The following is an 18,021-nucleotide window of genomic DNA, read 5'->3' as shown; positions in this document are numbered from 1 at the left end:
GCCGCCGCCCAGGCCGCGCCGAGCGGCCCCGGGGCACGGCACGGCGGGCCGGGAGCGCTCCCTGCTCCCGCCTCGGCGGGACGGTCCCGGCGGGAGCCGCAGGCTGCCCGGGGCGGGAGCGCCACTCACACCGACACCATCGCCCCCCTGCTCCCCGGCCGCACAGCCGCTGCCGCCCGCCGCTCCGCGCCCCAGCCAAGCCCTACCGGGGTCCAGGGCGGGCCCGGCGCGGCCGCACGAAGCCAATGGCCGGGCAGAGACGGGAGGGAGCGGCGAAGAGCCGGGAGCACCGCGGGATCGCTGCCTGCGGAGGCGGAGCCTGCGAGGGCTTATAGGGCCGGGCCGGGCGCTCCCCCCATGTGACCGCGCGGGCGCCCAGCTGGGGCGAGTCAAGTGGCGGCGGCGGGGACCGCCGGCTGCCCGCCTGCCGCTCCCCAGAGCTTTAGCCTCGGCTTTTTTGATTTCTTTTTTTTTCCTCCTCCATCCTCGGCGCTTGGCACTTTTCAAACAGCAGCGCCCCGCTGAGCGCGGCGCGGACCGAGCCGCCCCGGTGGCGCTGCAGGCGGCGGTGGTGCCGGGAGCGATGCTGCCTGCCCGCCCGGGCTCGCCGCCGCCCGCCCGGGCTCCCGGAGCCGCCTGAGCGGTGCTGGATGCGGGCGCGACCCGGAGGCAGCGCTTGCCATGTGTGCTGGTAGCGCCCGGCTGTGGCAGCGCCCGCGGCCCGGCTCCGGGTAGGTCGGGGCGGCACCGGGCAGGGCGGCTCCGGGCACGGCCCCCGCCGCCACCATGGTGAAGGAGGAGTGCAAGGCGCTGCTGGACGCGCTCAACAAGGTGACCGCCTGCTACCGGCACATGGTGCTGACCATCGGCGGCACCTCGGACTCCCAGAACCTGCGGGAGGAGCTCAAGAAAACCCGGCAGAAAGCTCAGGAGCTGGCGGTGGCCAACAGGAACAAGCTCACCACGGTCCTGAAGGACAAAACCGTGAGTAAGGAAGATAAAGCCGAGTTCGAGAGGCTATGGGTGATTTTCTCCACGTGCCTAGAGATCCTGGAGATCGATATGAGGAGGGCCCTGGAGCTGGGCCACGAGTTCCCGCTGAACGTCCCCAAAAAACACCTGATCCAGACGGGCATGAGCGGGGGAACCTCCGGCGTGGCCGCCCGCGCCATGAGCGTCCAGAACATGAAGTACGAGGCTGAGCACAACATAGACGTGGTGGATTTGAAAGACCTCGAGAACGAGATCAACCAGGTAGGAGAGATGATGTACGAGATGGAGATGAAGGTCAATGTCCCCCAGTGGACAGTAGAGGCTAAGCAAGACCCAGGGGCTGAACTGAAATCCACCATCAGTGTGGGTGCTTCCTCTATTGGCATGATCTCTGTGGAGGAAAATAAATCCTTCTGCGATATCAGCAAGGTTTTAGCTGGGATTATTTTCACTGCTGTGCTCATCATCGCTATTGTCCTGGCGGTGTGTGTGGTAAAACTGTCTTAGGGTGGTGCAAGCTCTGACACGAGCGACCCCTCTCAAGCCTGTCTCTGGAGTGTTTCATGCCTCACCTTCACTTCCAAAGTGTGTCACTTGGATGAGCTGAGAATTTTAAACGAGCACTTGAAAGAACAAAGCAGAACTTTTGCCTCTGAATATTCTAAAATGCACTATTTGTTTCTTCATGCTTTTTGAAGAAAAGAGATGCACAGAATAGAATGTCTTCGTTTACTGGACTTGTAACAGTTAAGAGAAGTATCAGGGTATTATCACTACTGGCTGTAACAGGGATTTGCCTGCTATTAATAGGTCACTATTCTCAGAAGCCTGTGGTTTTTGTTCTTCACTAGCTCTGGTGTTTGCTGCTGGTCACTGTTTACAGTATTGGAGGGTAACATAAATGTGATGGCTAACATGGGTGTTTTGTCTGACCAAATGAATAGAATACTTCTTTTTTTCCATCAAATACAAAATATATTTCTTGAGCAGAGGAAAGGGGTAAGGATGAAAACCCCAATTAAAGAATGTAACCAGCCTCTATTTTAAATAAGTTATGGTTGGGGAGGGGGCAGAAAATGGAACAACGTTTGATACCAAGTACTGTTTGTTAATTTAAACTGGATTGTACAGAACCCAGTTGCATGAATTGGCACAGTGTATGTAAATGACTAATCGCTTTCCAAATCCAAAGAGCAAAAAGGAAAAGTTGCATATTTAGAAAAATACTAGGAAGCCTCATGGTTTTCATTCACGTTTACCACGATGTTATCTTTCCCTGCCTCTGAAGCAGCAATTTGTACTCCGTGATAAACGATGAAAACAGCAGCAATCAATCTACCCACAGCAGATGCAGTAACATGGGAAAATAGATTTTAGCAAAGAGAAATGATGTTAAGTTAAAGCAGACTTTCCCAATGGGATCCCCTCTCCTGTTGACAGGCAGGGACTGATGCTTGTATATGTACAGCCACATTTCTGCAAGCTCCCAAATGGCAGAAATTCAGACAAAGCTAAAAATGTGTCTCAGTTTCATATCTCAGTCATGTCTGATTAATCATCTGGGAAACAGGAAGCCTTTAGGATTGGTCCCATTTGATAACGCTACAAATCTAGAAGGGAAATGCAACAGCATAAAACTTTCAAGTGCTTCCCTGTGGAATTGTCAACATTTAAATATAAAACTGTGGGAACAGACACTTACTTAGCAGAGAAGCTTTACAATGTTTTGTAAAAAGTATTTATGTGTTATAGTATTTATTATTTACTTCTGGAAATACCTTTTAGTGCTGTGAACACACACTGTCCTTTCAGGAATGCTTGGTACATGTGCTACAGTGCCATAGGTGTATGGGGCACTCCACAGCCAAATATAAAGACCCCAAAATGCTGGGAGTTTAAGAAATAATTTTTCTTCATTGATTATTACGGGAACATTATCCAAAGTAATAATCAGACATTTTTTGTGGACAGTCTTCATGCTTGTTAAATAAAATTGACAACATGCATAAACACCTAATATTTTTTAGTATTTTTGAGTTAAGAACTAAACATACTTCAAAAAACTGCAGCAAACAGTTTATTCTTTAAAACTTAACTGGATTTATTGGGAGGGGAAATGTATTTGAATATGGTCACTTGTAGGTGAGGAAAAAAAAATAGTAAGCAGAGGCCTGAATTCAAAGCTATAGATTATCCTTACATTGAAGGATAATGTGAGCTCTGCACATTGGTCCAGTCTAACTCCATTCTCTCAGGAATTCAGAGTGTTTCAAGACAACTCCACATTCCTTTCTGTTGTATTTCACTCATTCCATAGAGTATGTTTTTCATGCAGTTAATCTGTGTCTGTAGAGATCCCTGACAGCTGTCTAACAAAGCCTGGTCTGTATTTATCGGTGCTACAGTTCCAGCCTGCCTAGACAAGGTGTAATTGCTGAGTGTTCATTTAAATTCGATGATCCGCTTCACAATCACAATAAGTAAACATATTTAAGGAAAATACAGTAAAAGCTGCAGAAGACTGTACCTATTTGGATTGCCACCTGTTGTCATTAAGGACCTGTGAATGTTTTCACTTTTTGCATGCTCAGTTCACAGGAGGGTAGAGAAGCCATTGGGCTTTATTCTGTCCTTCCTGAAAACTCCATATACCTTGTGAAATCAGACCATTTAACCACATGTTCTCAAACCCCCAAGTCATGAATGCAAGTCTGTTTTCTGGTGGATACGTAAATGGTAACAATGACCACATTCATTATCTTTTATCTTGGTATCTTCCACATACCTAACCATAGATAAATAGTTTATCCATGCTTAGTGTAGAAGAATTTTTAAGAATAGGTCATCTTTGAAAGCAAGCCTCAGTGGGTTGGTAAATTGTAACTTTTCAGTCCAATACAGTTTTGGGTTTTTATTTGGATTTTTTAATAAATTCAAAGAATTCATATAAATAGCTTCTAAGTATGTAAGTCTTGCTTTATTATGAATATGCACACAATTACTATTTAAAGGATTTGCCTTGGGAAAAGAATTTTCAAATCTTAAGACAAAGCTGGCTGCAAATTCATTCATCATTAGTATGTTCCTAAAAATCTGTATCACCTAATATTTAGGCTATCTAAAATTAATAGATTAAGCAGAATTCTAACAGAGGATTGGCACTGTCTACATGGATAAAGTGCTGCCATTCGTCTCCTACACGTGTTTATTCCATGTGACAGAGTTTGGCACAACACTGCACAAAACCAAAACTAAATGAAACCACCATTGCCCAAAAGTACAGAGGCTTCCTTTAAATTAAGAAATAGAGATACACATTTGTAGTCTTCATTTTTTCCCCCTACTGGAATGCAACTGGAAGGAGACTGGAAGTGCTGCTTTGTAAGTGAAAAATGGGAATTCATACTTCAAAATACTCTGTATTGAAACAGCATGATGAAAAAGCACATACTCTCATGTTGATTGGTGAGAATGTAATTATAGTACAAAAGAAGATGGTCATTGCTTAATTAATATCAGTGTTGATCTACTTCAGCTCTTTTGTCTTTAGTCACAGAATACACATATTAAATTTGCTGTATACTAAAATCTTACTCCTGACTTGAATTACACTGGTTTTGCCTGTGCATGGGTTGTATTTTCTACACTTTGAATAATGCAAACCTGTTACTGTCACTATTTATTTAACTTAAAATAAAGTACTTCCTTATAACTTACTGGTTTGCTTGCAGCAGTAATTTAAACCAAACAAAATCTGCCAGAGCAAGTCCAGAGGAGGCCACAAAGTTGATCAGAGGGATAAAGCACCTCTGCTGCGAGGAAAGGCTGGGAGAATTGGGATTGTTCAGCCTGGAAAAGACAAACTTTGGGGTGACCTAGTTGTGCCCTTCCAGTGCCTGAAGGGAGCCTGCCAGAAAGATGAAGAGAGCCTGTTCACAAGGGATGGAGCCACAAAGGGAAATGGCTTCACACTGACACAGCTGGTTCTGATGAGATACTGGAAGAAATTGTTCCCTGTTAGGATGGTGAGGCCCTGGCACAAGTTGCCCAGAGCAGCTGTGGCTGCCCCATCCCTGGAAATGTTCCAAGGCTAGGTTGGACAGGGCTTGGTACAATCTGGTCTGGTGGAAGGTGTCCCTGCCCATGGCAGGGATTGAAACCAGATGATCTTTAAGGTCTCTTCCAACTCGAACCATTCTATGACTCTTTGAAAAGCTAGAGTATTAATATGGCTTATCTGTAGTAGGCTCTTCTAAGCTAAAGTTCCTGTTTCAAACACAGTAATAAAAGTAATGTGCTAAGCTCTCTTATTTTGTTAGCATTGTTAAACACAGCCCTCTCAAACTCCCAAAATTGAATAGTGATGTAGCATACACTGCCAGGGAAGCCACAGTCTGAAAAGCCAGGAAATATCTGCCTTGGGAAACAGCTACAAACAGGTGATTCTGCCTTCAGCACTGGTGGCAAGTACAGAACCATTGGTTTGGACAACCTGAAAACCAGACTAGACTGGACTAACAATTGGATTCTCCTTGTGTTAGGATCCAAACTCTGCCTCTTTCAGCCAGCAAAGCTGGCATTTACTTTAGTAAAAGATTTACACAATCTAAGGAGTGTGAAACTTAGTCCTGTGGTATTGGTAGCAACAATGATCAACAGTTGTATCAAACCACCAGAACTGAGTCTGTTAAACACAGCAATATGTAATTTCATTCCAGGATTTCCAGCCTATCACCATAAAAACCCATTACACATTTATAGTTTAGGAACACAGGATCGTAATTAATGTGATTCTTCTGGTGTTGCAAACAATGTAACATGAAACTTTAGCACTATAAATATAAAATAAAATTAGTTTCAAAATTCTTCATGTAAGTATGAAAATATTTTTACAGTAATGCAATTATTTAAAACTGGACCAAATAACTGATGTAATTAGCTTTCAGATTAAAAATTAAACATGTGCTTATTGTTCATAGAGAGGATTGGTTACAGGCTTGTTTTTCCTTCTCTGGAAGGTTTGTGTTGTTTGTTTGCTTTCCACAAATACCTTCTATTTAAGTGCTAATGGAATTCCTAGTCAACATATTTACCCTTCACAGATTTTCATTATGTAAAAAGTCATTCAGTAAGACCAGTGGATTACAGATCTCTAAGTGCTTTCTCTCAATACGATTATGTAAGTCTTTTAATGCAGGAAGAGATCTGGACAAAATAGTTCACACGTGAGCAGCATTTGCTACAGTAAGTGTACAATAAAAGTGGGATTAGAAAATAATGTCTTTCATATAAAATTATCCACTTGTTTCAAAAAAAGGAAAGGAGATGGATGTATGTAGAAAATACCAAAGTTTGCTTTTTGTTATATGCAACAGCATCCCAATGCTAAACAACAGCTTCTCTATAAAAGAAGAGAATATCTTACACCCAATGGGACAGAGGATATAAAATATTCCTGAGGGGAACTGACTCTATTCTCTTATTACCTCTTACAGAGTAACAATAAAAATAGTTTGATTTGCTGCATGTTGTTATCCATTTTACAGAAGACAATCCTTGTCTCCCTCGGTTGCACACTACAAGTGACTTTCTCCTGGAAGAAGGCAGTCCCACGTGGCTGGATCCCATCACCCATCCTCACAGCTGGCTGCTGTGGTACTGGGTGCAGCTGGGATGTAGCTTTAGCAGCTGCCACTGCAGAACCTGTGCAAAGGTGAAAAGTCACAGGGCACTGAACCAGCACCAGGGCTCTGGTAGATCCTCTCAGCCAGGCAAGCACGAGTGTTCCATTGCTGGAAGCAATGTGACTGCAAACACAAATCCACAACCCCTCTGAAACTGCCACCCACACAGGCCACTTTCCAAATGCAATGATGTTCATTGCTCACTTCCAGTCATTTGTGAGACTATTTACTGTGATTTACCAGAGTGACAGAAACTGACTTCTCAGCCCTCCACAGGTGGGTTTTTGTTTTGTTCTTTCCTTGAATTGTATGTTTTATTTACACTGTATTGCATGACATTATTTATCATCTACTTAAATCTCCACCAAATTAAACAAATCCTCTGAAAGCTAGGTGTAATTCAGCTGCACAGAAATGGATTGAACAGCTGTGGTATAAATGTGGTCTGTTATCTTGATCATTTCCACTGTGTGTGAAATTGTCACTGGAGTCACTTGACCAGTCAAGTATGTCTCTCACATACAAATGTTGAAATAACACACACAGTTGAACTCACAGATGTGCCACAGCACTGAAAAAACACACAGCGAAAAAAAAATTACTTTAAAAATCATGGGACTTTTGAAATAATAATAAACCTTGTATCTTACAGTCATCTACAATTGTCTTGGGAAAAAAAAAATTAAATGCAATTCCTCTGTGTGATCCAGAAAAATTTATACAAAAATAGCATAAACTTTGGGGAAAAAAAAAAACCACAAGAAAGGGGAAATAAAAAAAAAAAGACAAAAGAAAATACTTAACTATTTATACCATATAAAATGACTGACGACTGCCAGAGACAGCAAACATGATACTCCCTTAGCAACTTAATCTAATGTGCTAATTGCAGGTGTAACTTAAGAGATACACATTTGAATTCTGAGTCCTGGAAGGTGTGCTCCAAATGATTCCTCAAACAAGACACCAGCGCTCAGTCTGGCAAGAAAATACATGTGTGAAAACTAGTCACATAACTAAAAGGTGCAGAATTAGAATAATTTCCACTTCCATAAGACTGTAATCCATTTTGTGTCAGTTGGAAGTAGAACAGTTCCAGTTGTTAATACTATCCGTAACCTAGTTTTCTCATCTGCCTAATTTGTTGGAATATCATTTTGTATGAAGTTAACTGTTTTGTGGTTTTTATTTTTCTTTTTAGTCAATCTATATAATGGTGTTATCATAAACCTGCATTTCCTAGATGTAACATTTATTCACAATTTGGAAATGATACTTGAAAACATATACAGTGAATAATCTATTTACTTTTCATATGAATTATTAAGTCTGCCTATTTGTTGCTATTATACGAGCTAAACAATCTAAAAGCTTTAGCATGTCATTTCGAAGTGACCTGGAGATATTTGACATACCATTTGAAATAGCTGGAGGCAATTAAAAGATGTGTAGATGGGGCACGTGGGGACATGGTTTAGTTGTGGACTTGGCAGTGCTGGGCTCGTGGTTGGACTCAATGATCTTGGGGTTTTTTTCCAACCTAAATAACTCTGAGATTCTACAATACTGTACAATAAGCCAGATCAAGAAGCAGTAGGCAAACCTAGTGAAATCTCTGCATTTTTTGATACTTGCAGTTGTCACAAATTATTATTGTAGACATTGCATCTGCATGGGGACAAAGATGCATCTAAGTTAAACCAAGAACTGACTTAGTATAATCATCTCCAACTCACAGGATACCATGTAAACTAAATGATGAAATATTGGTGGACCTTGTTTTTCATCTGAAATTAATGATTACAGTCGTGAGATTGCTAAGTAGGCTAATCACATACAAAAAAAAAAAAAAACCCAACAGAAAATTAATTTGAGAATAATTTCTACATATTTAGTGACTTCACTAAACTTTTTTTTTAAAACAAACATGTTTTTTTCTTGTAAGCAGTAACTGAACTGTAGAGAAAAATGTTAAAGTAATCTCTGCATTGCTGAAATGTGATTCCTGAAAGAATTATTATCAGTGCAATAATCTTATGGTATTTTATTTGATGTAACTTTTGCATCACTCAGAAGGGTTTATTTTTCAATACAACACAATCTGGTTTTGAAAACAACCTGAAATACAGAAGTATTAGGAGTCCATTAAATAAATTTAATGTTCTGGCATACAAGAAGCATGAAAGACAGCTGAATTCTTTAGTTTTAGCAAAAACACCTTTTTTTTCTTTTTTTTAATCATTTAATTTGGAGAGGACCTCTGACTCTTCAGCCTTCTGTTACATTTGACTGAGTGTCACACATGTATCTATCTATGGGAAGACTTCTCTCCACACTGAAGTGCCCTGTATTCCCAGCCCACAACTGGCCCTTGAAGCATCATGTCCTTGTGCTGGAATCCTTCCACACAGTAATGCAAACAACTGGTGTGCTTGGTTTAGGATTAGTGATAGATTTTATCTTTTTTTTCTGAAATCACTCATAGAGCTATAGAATATGTAAGTACAAGTAAGATAAGCTCTGCATTCTATCAGAATATATTGAAGAAAAAAATCATCTAAGTTGGAGATGAAGAAACATGCTCTATAGATAACCTTACATCTAATTTGCCTTTAACACTTTTTCTATATTCATGTGAGCTACCTCCAGCAGATCAACTATAGCTTTGAGGAGGCAGATACACACTCTAAGAGCTGATCTTTTGCATTTCTTAGCAGGAACCTGGAAGGGGCAAAACATCACTTTGCATCCTTTATCTTTGCTCACAGAGTTTCTGAGTGCTCATTCTCAGAACCTCCTGCAACCTCCAGTCCTGTTAACTGGGTCAGGTAAAGACTCACACACTCCTGGAATTTCATGTGAGATGACTTCAGCTTTGCAGTGAATGGATACTGAACTGCTCTAAGACAATTCTGAAAACCAGTCAAAAAAACTGCCAGCAATAGGGTGAATCTGCTGACCCCTAGCTAAGGAATGGCACCTTCTTAACAGGTGACATATAGTGCAAATGGAGTAGGTGAAAGAAAGTTTACCTTAGCTTGCAGGTGGCTGTCTTTGGGCCCAAAGAACTGCTCTGGATGCTGAGCTCAGTTCTAAACAGAACTGTAACCCCAGCCCTGGCATTCTCTGGGTGGCTGAGGCCACAGCACCATGACAGCCACACATCCCATTTCCACTGCCCTGCAGGAATGCCTACAGAGTTTAATACCAGTGGGTGCCAGTGAAACCAGGGGAGTTGTGATCAGAAGGATAAAGCAGCTCTGCCATGAGGAAAGGCTGAAAGAATTGGGATTGTTCAGCTGGAGAAGAGACAGCTTTGGGGTGACCTGCTTGTGCCCTTCCAGTGCCTGAAGGGAACCTGCCAGAAAGATGAAGAGAAACTATTTACAAGGGCCTGGAGTGACAGAGGGGAATGGCTTCATACTGACAGAGAATAGGTTTAGATGAATATTGGGAAGAAATCTTTCCCCATGAAGGTAATGAGGCATTGGCACAGGTGCCCAGAGCAGCTGTGGCTGCCCCTGGATCCCTGGAAGTGTCCAAGGCCAGGTTGGACAGGGCTTGGAGCAAGTTGGGATAGTGGAAGGTATCCCTGCCCATGGCAGAGGGGGAACCAGGTGATCTTTAAGGTCTCTCCCAACCCAGACCATTTTATGATCCTATGCTTTGTTTGCCAAGTTATCCCTGCTTTACATACTAGCACTTGTGAGCCTTTACACTGTCCAAGATAAAAAAAAACAAAAACAAATTAATATTACAGTTAGAAACTTAAGATAACACTATAATCATTGCTATTCTCTGACGCTAGATTTTCCTAGATATGTTCTGAAATTATGTTCCAGGGCTATCAGACACAGCATTTTTGTCATCCTAAGACAGTTTTGTATATGTGTGGGTATTATATATGATTTGAAAGTGACACCATTCATTATTGGTACATGAGCACTTTCTACTTAAAATGCCTTTATGCTAAAATTATCTGACATAATAGACCCTATATCTTTTTGATCAGCCATCAAGTTCATTGGATGTTAAGTCTTAAAAAACCTCAGTAGTTTATTAATATTTCACCAGTAAAGCAGCTTTTGGGCAAAGCACATTCCTAACAAGATGTATGCTTAATGCAGTGAAATAGTTAACTACACAAAGACTGAAAAACGAAAACAAATATCAAGATGAATGACATGATTTTAGATTCAAAGTACCTTAGTAGAAAACAACAAATTAATGAGCCTTGTGCTTCAACTGCCTAACGTGGTAATTACTGATGAGCAAAAATTATTAAATTAGTGAGGAAAAGGGCTGCTCAAGTTACAAGATATCATTGGTTTTGCTTGTATATTTGGTGATAAGCAAGGGAAGAAGAGGGAGGCAGGCTTGTCTATTGTCTGGCCATGCATTTTAGCAGCATCAGCTGGCTTGGCTGATCTGCTCTGCCCACTGCAGCCAGGCACCAGGGTAAGCTTATGGCCCAGCTGTGTCTGGGCACACCTCAAGGTCACTTTTGGATTTGTCAGTTGACATGAGCCAGCATCCCACTGCTTCAGCTGCTTCTAAACTTCATTTCAGTTCCAGTGACACACATGTCATAGGCATCAAGTACAAGCTCAAATATAACATCAAATTGAGATGTTGTCAGAGGCACGTACAGGTATGAGGGTATTTGCCAAATGCAGTCTGGCAAGAGAAGGATTATGGATGGGAGAAGGATTTTCCCATGTTACATGTAAATACCATTGCCACAAACTTCCCAGCCTGTGTCATCAACTTCTTTCTGTTTAAATTTCTTACAGATTAAGGAAAATTGAGGAATCAATATCAATTAACAAAATTAAGTGCTTCCTAAAGGTTCAAAGAACCTTTCCAGGTTTTGGTACCTTGCTGAATATTTTTTTTTTTCAGGTAACAAGGTACTTAAAAACCTCAAAACAGAAGAGCTCTGTAACGATTAACTCAAACTCTACATACTCCTCCTGTTTGGAATGTACTAAAACATTCAAACAACTTGGCAAACATCACGTTTAACTACAGACCTAAAATGACTTTTGCTGTCAGCATGGCCTGCTGTGGAATTGAGATAAGGAGATTTCTGTGGGGCCAGCTGGCGGGTCAGCAGCAGCATTAGGCGCACAAATCCGAGTCCTCGGCTGCTGAGCCCGAGCTGGCTCCCGGGGCTGGAATTACAGACCCTTCCCCTGCGCCCCGAGGAAGCTCCTGGCCACTTACACCTTGTGGTGCTGTAAATACACTCCGTGCTGCGAGCCCCCGGGAAACGCCAGCCAGCCCAAGCCACCGCTTCCCAAGCCACTTAAAGCCATCGCCTCGTTTCTCCCGGCCATCGCTGCCTTAAACCCTCTGTATTTCCCTAAGCTTTCGCCCCCTGAGGACACCCGCGACTCACCGGCTTAGGGCAGAGGGGGGCTGAGGCATCCCGGCGCTGTCCCGCCTCCCGCGGGCCTCCCCCGGCGCGGCCCGCCCCGCTGCGGGCTGCAGTGGCTCCTCCGGGGGCGCAGGCGGCGGTGCCGCCCGGCCGAGCGCGGCACCCCGGGAGCGCGGCACCCCGGGAGCGCGGCTGCCCCGGCGCCCTCCGCCTCGCCAAGATGAACCCGCGGCTGCGGCACTGGCGGGAGGCGGCCACGCTGCTGCTGGCGGCGGGCACGCCGGGCCCGGGCCGGCCGCCGCGCTCGCCGCTCGGCCCCTTCGACTACGAGCTGCTGCTGCTGCGCCGGAGCTCCCGCAGCGGCTTCATGCCCGGCGCCCACGTGTTCCCGGGCGGGCTGGCGGAGCCGGCGGATTTCTCCGCCGAGTGGCTGGGGCTGCTGCCCGCCTCGCCGCACTGCGGGCTGGGCGCCGTGAAGCCGCCGCCGCCCGGCGGCAGCCGCGCCCCGCTCTTCGCCGCCGACCGGGAGAGCCTGGGCTCGCCGCTGCCGGGTGAAGTCGCCTTCCGCATCTGCGCTCTCAGGGAGACCTTCGAGGAGGCGGGGATCCTGCTGCTGGTGCCGGGGCGCGGGCCGGCCCCGCCGCTGCCCGCCGGGCGCCTGCCGCCCGCCGCCGAGCTCGGGGAGTGGCGGCGCCGGGTGCGGGAGGACGCGTCCTGCTTCCTGCGGCTGTGCCGGCGCCTGGGCTGCGCGCCCAACATCTGGGCGCTGCATGAGTGGAGCAACTGGCTGACGCCCGTGGGCAGGGCCGGCCGCGGCGGCCGCCGCTATGACACGGCTTTCTACCTGTGCTGCCTGCCGGAGCGGCCGCCGCACGTCTCGCAGGACGACCAGGAGGTGACAGCCGTCCTGGTAAGAGGCGCCGGCGTGCCGCGATGCAGCACAGCCCGGCCGGGCGGGTGTTGCGATGGGAGCGGCAGCTCCTGCCCGAGCCCTTCTCCCACGGCCCCTGGCTCTGTCGAGACTGTGCCCTTGCACTTCGAACAGGGGTAAAATCATAGAATGGGAGGGCTTGGAATGGACCTTGAAGAAAATCGTGTCCCACCCCTGCCATGGGCAGGACACCCTCCACCCAGAGCAGGTTGCTCCAAGCTCCAAGTGTCCTGCGACCTGGCCTTGCACACTTCCAGAGATCCAGGGGTATCCACAGCTTTGGGCAACCTGCACCAGGGTCCCACCACCCTTACATTAAAAAAACTGCCTTCTAATATCTAATCTAAAAGTCCCCTCTTTCGATTTGTACCCATTGTACTCCTTGTCCTGTTACTGCAGTTCCTGACAAAGAATCCCTTTCCAGCTTCCCTGCAGTCCCCTCAGACACTGGACGGTGCTGTGAGGTCTCCACACAACTGTCTCTTCTCCAGAGCAATCCAAGCCCTCCCGATAAAGCTCCTTGAGACGTGAGGAAAGGGGAGGGAGGTTTTACCTGCACGGTGCCCCTTTCGCCTGGGCACCTGGAGCTGTCACCATCGCCACAGGTGCAGCTGCAGCAGCTGTCGGGAGAGGGATTTTTGTGAGGTGATTGTACATGATCCGTGTCACATCAGACCCTTCTCACCGTGAATTACTGTCTCTTTCAAAGGCAGTTGACAAATACCATTTTTTTTACATTCATTCCTGCAGTATAGTGCAGGGTTGTCACATTTCCTCATTATTCTGGGAGACATGCATGTGGTATATCCAGGTATATTCCAGGACTGCATGAGATGCTCGTAGTTTTTCTTTCAGATTTACTTGGAAGATTGTAAGTAATATGCAAACTTGTTGAAATAGTCTAGTAAAAATGTTGAAGTTATAACTTTTTTTTTTTTTTTTTTAATATGAGAGTGTAAAAGTAACAAACTTCATGAAGAAACTCTTAAGAGAGCTCAAGGTCAGGTACATTAGGGTCCTTGAGTTTTTCTAGGGATTCTGAAGTTTGATTACAAGTTAGAAGTGGATGAGAAACCAGACAGTTCTGTAAAAGCCTACCTAACAATGTTGGCATTACTGATGTTGCTATATTTATTTGTTTTAAGAAATTTTGCTACAGAAATTTAAATTTCAGGTTTCAACCTGAAACCTGACTTTCAAGAGTTCATGTTGTAATTTTGTCAATAACAGTATAAATCTACTGCAAACAATTATGTACATATTATTAAAGTCACAATGTGAGATAAAATCAAGATTACCAATAGTTTAAACATGCAGAATTATGATGAATAGCTGGGTGTTCATGCTCTGAAAACAATGCTTCTAAGAAGCAGATGTTTAGAGGTACTTCTAAAGCTCAAAGCATCAGTGGCAACCTCTGGTAATAGTAAGTTTAATGTTTTCTGTTGGTTTCAGTAAACTATTCTGTCATGCCCCTAAAACAAATGCCAGTTTTTAATCCTGGCATGTCTGTATGTAAAATATTTTTTTTTTTTAATTGGGAAAAAAAAGAGTAATTTTTATCGCTTGTTTTTCAATTTTAAGAATCTTTGTTATTACTTTGGTGCAGTTTATACATGGTTTTTATTGTGTTCAGAAGATACTCTCTGTTGCAAGCTCCTTTGCTGCATAGACTTCCTTGCTAAATGACTTTTCAGGTTATTCAGACTTTCTATCTGCTACTGAAACTATTATTTCAAGACTTGTTTTCATCTTCCAGTGGTCGTCACCTCCCGAAGCCATTGAACGGTTTAAGTCTCAAGAGATCTGGTTTCCCCCACCTCAGTTTTATGAATTCTGCAGGCTGTGCAACTTCCCTTCCCTCAAAGAGCTGCAGCAGTTCAGCTCCGCACGTGCTCTGGAGGGCTGTGAGCGCTGGATGCCCGTGATGCTGAATGCTGCAGATGGATTCATCCAGCTGCTGCCGGGTAAGGACACACTGGAGGTTTCCCTTAAATACACAGCGTCTCCTGAATGCTGTGTGCTGAAGCCATATGACATAAACCATCCTTAACTGTAAGGAAAATACTCCTCTAAGTCAAGTTCGTGCACGCTGTTTCCACCTTGTTTGCTACAGTTGTGACAGTGGCTGCAGTCAGAGACAAGCCAGGACATTACACAGCACAGTTATTTCTTAGTTACTCATTATCTCATTGTTTCACCATTGTCATCATATGTGTATTTGTGAAGAAATTGTACTCCTCTGTACATTTCAGCTTTGTGTAACCTGAAGAATGTTTAAAAACTCCTTCTGTTTAGTCCTTTTCAGTGGGAATTCTCCTTTACTTCAGGTGTTATTTTGTGAGAAGCACAGCTGCAGTATCACAACTCCCAGCTGCAGTGATAAAGCACTGGACTAAAACTATACACTGAGCCATCTTCCTCCTTCCCTTTCTTCTACTTAAGTCTCCCCCATTTCATAATCATGTACATGCAGTGTTAAGAAAAACTGCATATACTATTTATTATTTTCTGGTTTCTAAGTTTGTTGTTCATTATGCTTTCCTTTTTTTTTCTTTTGGTCACAATTGACCTCTAGGATTTCTATATTTGTGTTTTATTGTCAGTCTTGCACAAGAGTATAATGCCTTAACATTGCAAAGTGTTTATTTCCTTCAACAAAATAGATCAAAATACATTTCTTTTCTTAGTCTGTCTTTATAGATGTGAAGAAGTGCTTGTCCTGTGCTCCTCCTATTATATACACTCCTGTCTGCCCAGGCTGTCATTACAGCATATTAATAGCATATTATCAGGAGCTCTGGAACATTCAGTGTGCACTGCAGCATCACTGATGTATTTCACAAATGTATGGCTCTATCTTTAAATATGAAGATTTTTAGAGTCAGTTTACTTTTGCATTGCAAAACACATTTCCACTGATTTACATGTCTGATAAATGTTAAGAAATTGCCAGTGTCACTGAATGAAAAGGCTGAACAATAGTGTTGGCAATCTATAACTAAATCTTTTTTCCTACCCGCAGGAGATGAGTTATATCCGGAAGATCCAGATTATACTGGAGAAAAGAAAATTGTTATGTCAACAGATAAGAAGGTTGAAGATCTCATGAAAGAGGGTGGGATATTTCACAGGATAGTAATAAAAGACATCAACAATCTTGCTGTCTATGTTAATATTCAAGCAAAATATAAGCATATAAATCCACTGATGATAAAGTGTGATAATTCAAATTACAATAGTAGATTATAATATGTCTTTGGTTTAAATCTAGAATATTTTTAATTGCATATATGCTCACTGTGGTTTTAAGTGCTTTTTAACTGTTGCCAAATAGTAATGAAAATATTTCTCTGTCCTACCAAAGTATTATGTCTGTATGTATGTGTGGTGTCACATCCTTGTGTATCTAATCTCTTGAGTCTTTAAAAAGAGCAGTTGCGCTGCTTTGGGTCACAGAGATCCTCTTCTCACTGAAAATTTAAATATATGTTATGTTCAGAACAGAGAAGAGTTGAAGGATTCCTTTACTATGCTTCCCAAAGTTACCTGCTAGGTAACTGCAATGTGTGTCTAGAAATGGATAAAATCTCCCATTACATATTTGTTGACATTTTCCACTCTATTCTCTTTTTTAATTTGGGGACAAGAAATGGATGTATAGATATAAATATAGATGTGTACATAAATTAACTATAATGCACTTTTTAAAATAATATTATAAAGTAAATTTTTATATTTGATATACTTAAATTATTTCTACTAATGGTAATAATTCAAAAATATAATTTTCAAAGGTAGACCTAATTTAGAGGAAGTCTTCTATGGAATCGAGTGCATTCTTTTTATCAATATATTTTTTATCTTCAACTTGTAAGCAATTAAAAAAAAAAAGTTTAATTTTTTAGCTCCAAAAAGATTATCAACAACTTAAGGGAATAATATTCCTCCTTGATATATCCACTTTTATATTTTAACATGCCACTTTTTGTTTCTTAACTACTTTACTAATATAACTGAGATTTAAGAACTTCAGAGGAAAGATGGTTGCTTAATTTTTGGGTTGAATTTTTGTTTGATTGGATTTGCCTTTTCTTTTGTGGAATAAGTGGAGTCGGTGGAGCAGTTTTGTAAATTTTTTATCTGGAAGGAGAATGAATGATAACTTCAGCTTAATCAGTAAAGTTGTTCAGAAAACTTTGTTCCAGCTTTTGTTCTGTTTCAATTAAAACCTGTTGCTACAATTAGCTAAATTTGATTTGTAGCATTCATTTGGATTAAAAAAAATACTGAAAAAAAGATGTATCATTCTCTTGTCCCTCAGAACACACCGAGGCGGGTGCTAGTTTTGTAAACCTGTTGAGGTTTGTAAACCTGTGCTGAACAGTGACCACGTAAGCAGAACACTGTGTATTGTGCAGTAGAACACCTTCTGAATATTCTGCTGGGTGTAACATTCCCTTTTCTCTGGTCACTGGAGACTTTACCTGCCTGCCCTGACTTTTCAAATAATAGGACCCACCCTTGCTAGCTCCCTCAGCAAGATTCAGTCCCAGGATGAATCTCACCAAGTCCCAAGGACTTGTCTATGTTCAGGCTTCTCAGATCTTGGTTTTCTCCAACAAAAAAGTACTTTATTTCCTCACCTTGAAGTTCAGGGACATGGGAAATGTGGGAAGTATGACTGCAGCAAAAACTGAGCCAAAAAAAATTTCAAATGTCAAAGAAACCCTGGCAGTCCTCTCTATGTGCATTATCACTGAAGTATTGGGGGTGGGGGTGTACAGTTGCTTAAGTTCTCCTTTTCTAATCAGTATACCTCTTTTCTCCCAGAAAATTATATATAATTATATAATAGGTATATTCTAAACAATATACCTTTTCCCCCAGATCCCTTGTCACATTCAGCTCCAGCTGTGCCTTAGCTCTCCTGATTCCATTCCTATACCCCCTAGCACCATCCCTATAGCCTCCCCTTCCTATTCCAGAAAGAATATATGGATACATATTCCTGCTTCCAGTGCCTGTGCATT

General features: G+C 43.0%; 3 protein-coding genes across 6 annotated transcripts in view; 2 read left to right on the top strand and 1 right to left on the bottom strand.

Moving 5' to 3' along the window:
- Positions 1-12,193, bottom strand: part of ANKRD27 (ankyrin repeat domain 27) — a 54,494-nt gene extending 42,301 nt beyond the window's left edge. For 3 of the 4 annotated variants that reach the window (XM_021540895.2, XM_021540916.2, XM_077786295.1), the window contains exon 1: positions 12,079-12,193. The gene's annotated coding sequence lies outside the window, so the exon portion shown is untranslated. Of the gene's footprint in view, positions 1-206; positions 302-12,078 lie in introns of those variants that run through there. The other variant, XM_021540904.2, reaches the window with a different exon arrangement.
- On the top strand, positions 671-4,705 carry RGS9BP (regulator of G protein signaling 9 binding protein). The gene has a single exon (XM_021540936.3). The coding sequence runs from the start codon at positions 787-789 to the stop codon at positions 1,498-1,500; it is 714 nt and encodes a 237-aa protein (XP_021396611.1). The 5' UTR covers positions 671-786; the 3' UTR covers positions 1,501-4,705.
- Positions 12,194-12,277: 84 nt separating the features above from the next.
- NUDT19 (nudix hydrolase 19) lies at positions 12,278-17,235 on the top strand. Its single transcript, XM_021541104.3, has 3 exons — positions 12,278-12,967; positions 14,748-14,955; positions 16,014-17,235. The coding sequence occupies exons 1-3, from the start codon at positions 12,278-12,280 to the stop codon at positions 16,238-16,240; spliced, it is 1,125 nt and encodes a 374-aa protein (XP_021396779.2). The 3' UTR covers positions 16,241-17,235.
- The last annotated feature ends 786 nt before the right edge of the window (positions 17,236-18,021 follow it).

This window comes from Lonchura striata, chromosome 13 (genome assembly GCF_046129695.1).
Source record: "Lonchura striata isolate bLonStr1 chromosome 13, bLonStr1.mat, whole genome shotgun sequence".
In the NCBI taxonomy this organism is placed as follows: domain Eukaryota; kingdom Metazoa; phylum Chordata; class Aves; order Passeriformes; family Estrildidae; genus Lonchura; species Lonchura striata.
Note: the sequence above shows the minus strand (reverse complement) of the source record. Positions and strands in the feature narration are given on the sequence as shown.